The sequence below is a fragment of the Gobio gobio genome (genome assembly GCF_949357685.1).
Source record: "Gobio gobio genome assembly, chromosome: 5".
NCBI classification, from domain to species: Eukaryota; Metazoa; Chordata; class Actinopteri; order Cypriniformes; family Gobionidae; genus Gobio; species Gobio gobio.
In genome coordinates this window covers 38,323,945-38,331,843 of record NC_137101.1, presented here as the reverse complement: position 1 = coordinate 38,331,843, position 7,899 = coordinate 38,323,945, and the positions used below count along the sequence as shown (strand labels likewise).

General features: G+C 35.2%; 1 protein-coding gene across 1 annotated transcript; it reads left to right on the top strand.

Annotated features, from left to right (window-relative positions):
• The first annotated feature begins 655 nt into the window (after nucleotides 1-655).
• Nucleotides 656-7,047, top strand: LOC307126714 (uncharacterized protein). The gene is made up of 5 exons (XM_079817367.1): nucleotides 656-784; nucleotides 2,426-2,731; nucleotides 2,835-3,155; nucleotides 4,827-5,135; nucleotides 5,225-7,047. The coding sequence occupies exons 2-5, from the start codon at nucleotides 2,434-2,436 to the stop codon at nucleotides 5,353-5,355; spliced, it is 1,059 nt and encodes a 352-aa protein (XP_079673493.1). The 5' UTR covers nucleotides 656-784; nucleotides 2,426-2,433; the 3' UTR covers nucleotides 5,356-7,047.
• The last annotated feature ends 852 nt before the right edge of the window (nucleotides 7,048-7,899 follow it).

Below are 7,899 nucleotides of genomic sequence, written 5' to 3'. Positions count from 1 at the left end.
ATATAACGTTTTTAATTTAAGGCCCACCCAAAACTGGAATCCTGGCGCCGTGCCTGGTTCAAACGTTTTAGCAACTGCCCCACAAGCCACATACAACAGTACTTACGGTAGAACCGTAATGATGTTACTACCGTTTAAAAAATACAGTGGCACTGCCAGTATTTTGGACCCTTAGTATCGCGATACTACCGTAGTACCACTAAACCGTGCAACCCTAGCGAAATGTGCTTCAGAAGGCCTTTATTAACCCCCCGGAGCTGTGTGGAGCAGTTATATGATGGATAGGTGCACTTCTATGGACTTAAAAAATGAGACAACAATTCACTGCCATTATAAAGCTTGGAACAGCCAGGACTTTTTAAATATAACTCCTATTTTATTCATCTGAAAGAAGAATGTCTAATACACCTAGGATGACTTAAGGGTGAGTAAATCATGGCCTAATTTTCATTTTTGGGTGAACTAACCATTTAAGAATACTGCCTTACAACCCCAGTGAGTAAGAGGGACTATACAAAGCACTAATTAAGTGGAATGTATGTATACAGCAAGAAAGGAGAGAAGCACTTAGAAATGAAATGATTAGAATGTTCGTAACACTTTATCCATTTTTGCTTTGTCTTTTTATTCTCCGAAATTTTCTGGGGGCCCCTTAGTAGCTTCTGGAGGACCCTTGGGGGTCCCGGGACCCCAGTTTGAAAACCGGGATCATCCACGGAAGACCCACAGGGCTATCATCCACTCGCGAGGCAGAGGCGGAGGCGCTGGTGCCATCCTAGGAGCAGTTACGTACGATTGATTGCAATGTTATTTTTTGCAGACTGCATGATCAAAACTTCTGCAATTTTATTTTTCCTTCAAATATCAAGTCAAGAGAGTGAACAGCGCACATCAAGAACCATACATAAAGGATTCTTCAGCCTTTGACAGCGTGAAAAAAAAAAAAAAAATTAAACAGTTAATAGTTGCCATTGTAAATAACAAGCAGTTCAAAACAATATTATAACATGACTTAACAAAAACACATTACAACAATAAAACATAAATATGATAAATAAAACTATTTAACAAATATTTTAACATTTTATAATTGTATTTAATATTTTAAAGGTCAATAAGTTTAAGTATAAGTATAAATAAGTTTATACTACTATATAAGTATGCTCTCGATTTTTCTCGATGCATCCTCGATAAAAGCGGCGGATCAAGGACACATCCGGGGATTTGAACTGTACTTGTCTATGGCTAGATGTGAACTTTGAATTGGAACAGTACTTGGGCAGCGACTGATGACGTTTCACAAGTCCACGAGAACACAAGTACAGACAAGTACGCATATTGAGAAACGGCCTAAGTTTCAGACACTGCTTAAAGTAGCATAAGCTATAAAAGGGAGGGTTCACCCAAAAATGAAAATTAGCCCATGGTTTACTCACCCTCAAATCATCCTAGGTGTATATTACATTCTTCTTTCAGAGGAATACAATCTGAGTTATATCACAAAATGTCCTGGCTCTTCCAAGCTTTATAATGGCAGTGAATGGTTGTGTCGTTTTTGAAGTCCATAAAAGTGCATCTATCCATCATATAACTGAAAAATTATACTTTTATAGACTTCAAAAACGACAACCATTCACTGCCATTATAACGCTTGGAAGAGCCAGGACATTTTTAATATAACTCCATTTCAGTCCAGGCGCCCCACTGCTGTGCACATTTTCATGTTGTTTCTCTTATCTGACACAATCAATTCAGTTCATGAACTTCACTTCTTTCCCATAGAGTGGATCAGATGTGTAAGATAAGAGAGACTGCAAAATGTGCAGAGCAGGGGTTTTATAAGAAGTAGCTGCAAAGTTTAGATAATAAAAGAAAAGAGATAAAAAGGTCACACACATCAACACGGTTAAAGATGCATGGTTAACACTTTACTACTCACCAGCTTTTACATCAGTGCATGTCTCATTTATGTTTGCGGACTAAAACGGTTGAACAAAATGTTGCACATGGTTTGGTTCTGTTTATGCCTGTGGTGTCTGGTTGGTGAGTTTAAAATGTTTTTTTTTTTTTTTTTTTTTACTTTAGCAAAACATTTTTTTTACACTTTTTCTGCGACAGATTCAATGTTTGATCGTTTTTCTCAGTGTCCATTATAGAATTATATATCAAATACCAGCAACATTAGTTGTCGTTGGAGATGTTATTCTCATCCGAAAAAACTATTTTCTCAAGAAAATGTTTTCTGTGTATGATGTTGAAGAGTTTTATTCAAAATCACCACAAAGATACAATTATTAATCCACACATTATCTTCCTTATTTGGTAGCCATTCTGTTGTATTATTATACAGTATTATTTATTTCAAATGTAGACTTCAAACCATTTATTTTAGTAAACCATCGTAAAGACTGTGTCTGTTTTTCAGGTGTTGAGATGAAGCCAGTGACAGTGACGGAGGGAGACTCTGTCACTTTACACACTGATAGAGAAATGAGGAATAATGATCTTATTGTGTGGAGGTTTGGACCTGAAAACACTTTAATAGCTAAAATCAATGTAGCAGACAGCAGTGTGACTGAAAATGATGATTACGATGGGAGATTCAGAGGCCGAATGAAGGTGGATCATCAAACTGGATGTCTGACCATCACAAACACCAGAATTGAGCATGCTGGGCGTTATGAACTACAGATCAACCGCATGAATAAGTTTTTCATTGTCATTGTCAATGGTGAGTTAAATACCAGTTTCATGTTTTATTCTATTATTCTTTTATTATCTTGAATGTTGTATTCGTTTAAACCATTAAACCACACTTTCTGTTTGTTCTTCAGGTGTATTTAGTGATAAAGAGGAGATAAAGTCAGTGTCGGTGATAGAGGGAGACTCTGTCAATTTACAGACTGATAGTGAAATGGGGAAAAATAATGATCTGATTCTGTGGAGTTTTGGAAACTATTTATTAGCTCAAAACAATGAAACGGCCGACAGTATTACTGTATATGATGATGTTCTTGATGGGAGATTCAAAGACAGACTGCAAGTGGATCATCAAACGGGATCTCTGAACATCACACACACCAGAACTGAACACACTGGATTTTTTCAACTGCAGACCAACCGTATGAAGAAGGTTTTCATTCTCAATGTCTATTGTGAGTTTAATTATAAGTAGATTTTACCTTACAGCTTTAAAGTAGATCTAAAAAAGTATCTTATAACTTAGACGTTACATAAAACAACATCTAAAAGATAACATACTTCTTTAGATCCTTAACATTAATAATGATTTCCAGGTTTATATTTAACTTATATTTATCTTTTGTTTTTGCTCTAATTTTAATCAGTCTTGGTTTCCCTGAATGTTCTCTTAAAGTCTTAATTTGACCTTCAACAATTTAAGGCCTTTAAAAAGTCTTCAATTGGATCAGAAAGTCTTAAATTCAATATCATGGCATTAAATTAGGGTCCTATGATTTCTGTGATAAAGAGAACGTGGACAGAATTGCAGAATCAATTCATAAAAATGTAATTTACTGTATAGAATGTCACGGAATTGGTCAAATTTTGGAAGAATAAATCAAAAGTAGGTCAGCTCAGTACACTTAAGCTCACCCAAAGACAAATTTTGTCATCATTTACTCACCCTAATGTCGTTCCAAACCTGTAAGATTTTCATTCATTATATAAAGCGATTGAGTCTCTTTAGAAAAAATGGAAATGATTAAAATGATTCGTGTGGATTAGTTTTACGACCTCTTTATGAACTTTGAAGCACTGTCAATGGAGGGACAAAAATCCCGATTTCATAAAAAATACCTTCATTTGTGTTCTGAAGTCAAGTCAAGTCAAGTCAACTTTATTTATATAGCGCTTTTAACAATGTAGATTGTTTCAAAGCAGCTTTACAGTGTTAAACAGGAAAAGTATCATACAGTGACAGTGTGGGCTTTAGATTAATAATTTGATCAGTAATTTAGTTTAAATGGTTAATTTAGTTTATTATTTAGATGTATTTCGATGTTTAGTTGAAAAATTTAGTGTCCCCAACTGAGCACGCCAAGCCAGAGGCAACAGTGGCAAGGAAACCAAAACCCCATTAGGTGACCTAATGGACCTGAAGGTGAATGAAAGTCAGTAAAATTTAATTGAACCATTAAAGCAGAGTCCAGAAAAATTATAACAATAAACTATAAGATAAATAAATATAACAGATTTCATAGGGCCCTACATTTAATTGCAAAATGCAAAAAATTATGTTCTTCCTCAGGATTTGTGTTTTCCAGTAGAAATTCAAAACATCCTTAAATCAAGATACATTTACTTGAAATGCAAAATTAAGAAATTAAGTCTCATTTTCTGAGAAATTTAACAAAATAAAGTGAATTTATGCTTAAAACAAGAACAAATATCTGTCATCGGGTATGAAAATTACTTGCATTGGAATTACTTGAGTTGATTTTTATGTACCCATTGGCAGATATTTGTTCTTGTTTTAATCATAAAATCACTTTCACAAGATTTCTTATCTCAAACTTTAAGCAATTTGTTTGTCAAATTTATTAAAAAGTTATGGAGATCTGTTGGAAATTGTATTCTCAAACTTTGAAGTGTCCCTAATACAACTCATTGTGTGCTTAGACATTTAAATTTAGAGAACATATTGACATGTTATGTTCCCTTCAATTTATTCCTTACATTTTCTTTAATTGGTCTTAAAAAGGTCTTGAATTTACCTTCATAAATCCAGCAGAAACCCTGGTTCTTTCTTGTCTACTTCAATATCTTCATTCATCCAAATTTATTTTTATTCTCGTGTTTTCCAGCTCCTCTGCCTGTTCCTGTCATATTCTGTTACTGTCCATCATCATCATCATCATCATCATCATCATCAATATCAGTGTCCAGACATGTGGTTCTGTGTTCAGTTTTGAATGTGAGTCAAGCCACTCTCTCCTGGTACAAAGGAAACAGTTTATTCTCCAGCATCAGTGTGTCTGATTTCAGCATAAGTCTCTCTCTGCCTCTGGAGGTGGAATATCAGGATAAAAACACCTACAGCTGTGTGCTGAACAATTCATTCATTGAGCAGACTCAACATCTGGACATCAGTCAAATCTGTCACACATGTTCAGGTACGTCAGTGCTGATATAAGTTGATGTCGGCAGTGATATTAGCATATTTTTGCTGAGCTGATCTCAGTTTCATGCTTTTACTCCTCAGACTCTCTCCATGGCTGTGATGCTGTTGAAGCTGTGATCCGATTGGTTTGCACTGCTCTGGTGGGTGTGGCTGCTGCAGCTGCTATTGTAGTGCTGGTTTATGACATCAGATCCAGAAGAGCTGAAGCCTAAATCATAATGCAATTTCAGATTTTTACTTCCTTTTTTATCATTTATGGATTTTTATCTTTTGAACGGCTTTATACAGATGGTTCTCAACCAGAATAATACTTTTACTGCCACGTTTTCTCGCAGCGGCATCTGCCTTTTACCGCTTAAGTAGAGTTGCACGATTCTGGATAAATTGAGAATCGCAATTTTTTTTTGTTTTTAAATAGAGATCACGATTCTGAACAAACAACTAAAAAAAATTACGTAATTTACTAGAGTTTCTGACAAAATTCTAACTGCTGCAGTTTAATTTATCTGAATTAATTCAAAAATTAAAATCGCTTGAATTAATGATTCAATGAAAAATACATTTTCTAATAGTCACTTGTCGCCACCTACTAGTGTAACGATGTAATTGACAATCATTATTTGAAGTGGCAAGTTACTTTCAAAAGGTGATTTGCTCTATTTCTATTCGCTACTGTAGACAAGTATTTTTATCCGAACTATACATTTTGACCCGTGTGGTTGAAAAGACAGTTTGTGAAGCTGTTTCATACCTATACATGATAACTGCTTTCTCTGGATATTCTGCAGTGTCAATGCAAATTTGAATGTTCCGGTGGGATTTTGTCAAAGGGTTAATAGACAAGCGAATCACCGTTTAGGAATGAGATCGCGTGGGTGTTTGAATCAAGATTGCGATCTTTTAACTTTTAATCATGCAGCTCTACCATTAATTGGCGCTATAACCATAGAGCGTGTCAGAGCTCATATCTCTCAAATATTAGACAGCTGCGGTCAGCCGATGGGCTTGTTGAGGGCTGTGGTAGTGGATGCATTCAAGTGATACATTGTAGTTAAATTAATTCATAATCACACAACCAAATTTAGTACTGAAAATGAATTACTGCATTTATTATTTAGACCGAATTCAAGCACAGTAAATGAGACTGTGAGCCCGTGCTCAGTTTTTAATGTATATTTAGAAAAGCTATGGATGTCAAAAGGTTATATTCATAACCTCATTGTTTTTTAGTAATTTATTAATTGAAATTGTCAATACGAACCAACGTTAGTCAGCAGCGTTTGTGTTTTTGCATTCTTTATGATATATAGGGATGAAATACACTAGGCTATTATGATCAACCAGTTTCTTACAGTTAATACAAATTTACCCCTGTTGCCCTGTAAAACTACCGGCAAAACATTCTGAAAGTGATTGATGCATTTATTGCATGCCGCTTTTTTTAGAAGATCTCTCCAGACAATCACAATGGCCTGAAGAAGCTCATCTTTGTACCGTGGTTTGGATTTAGTGGATTTTTTTTTTTTTTTTTACATAGGCCTATCTTTTTTTTTCTTTAAATTTAACCAAATGTGCTTTAATATTTTAAATAGTTTGTTTTAGTCAATTTTTCTATTCTAAAAGTTTGTTATATAATTATTTTACAATTATTTCTACATAATTAATGCTTGCTTTCTTCAAATGCTACCAATTCTGTTGTATTTGTCGTCTCATTCTTGTAGAAATAATATGTTTTTTTTACAAGTACTTTTTTTAAAAACAGATATTAAACAGTTCATATGTAACTCTTGTATATGATTGTCTGTCTAAACAACATTAACCAATAATAAAACATATGTATATTATGAAAATATAAAATGAATGAATGAATTTCAAGAACCAATACTATAATAAAACTTTTACTATAATAAAACCCCCTTATAAATTACACATTTTCAAGGTTTACATGAAGTCTCAGTTTACTCAAGTTTACTTACTCAGCTACTTATTACAGGTTTGCATATAGAGTTTAGTGTTTGTATTCCCTGTGCGATTTGATAATAAGGAATACACTCTCGTATTCTTATTCTTACTGCATTACTGCATGCAACACTACAATAGCACAAAGCAACATAACATAAATTAAGAACAGGAGGTTTTTTTGTCTCTCGTTGGTCTCTTTCAGCAAGTTTGACTGATGATTAACTTGTGTATACACCGATCAGGCATAACATTATGACAGGTGAAGTGAATAACACTGATTATCACTTCATAACAGCACCTGTTAGTGGGTGGGATATTTTAGGTAGCAAGTGAACATTTTGTCCTCCAAGTTGAGGTGTAAAGCTGAGCACACACTGTGCGATTTCAGCAAAGTTACCTACTCACACTGCACGAGTAGATCGCATGTGATGTAAAGCCAACGCTCATGATTTATGTGCTCCTACTGGGCGGTCCGATCGTCGAGCGCGACTTGTCTGCTCACACTGTACGAGTGAAATATGCGCGATAAAACCCCCGTGCCTAGTGCGATGATATAGCCTGGGAAAACCCAGACAACTTCCGGCAAATTTAGATTTGCTCTGCAAGTAGTCTGGCAAAGACCCCATTCAAACCCATTTCTAAACCCTAGAAATCGCGGCACCAATTAGAAACGTTGGGGCGGGCTTTAGACGATGACGACAGCACAGCGACATTGAAGCAGATTTGCCGCTACTGTGGAGCATCACTCGTTCGAATCAGCTATCGCGTCTGTTTTAAGCGATTTAAACTTTTCC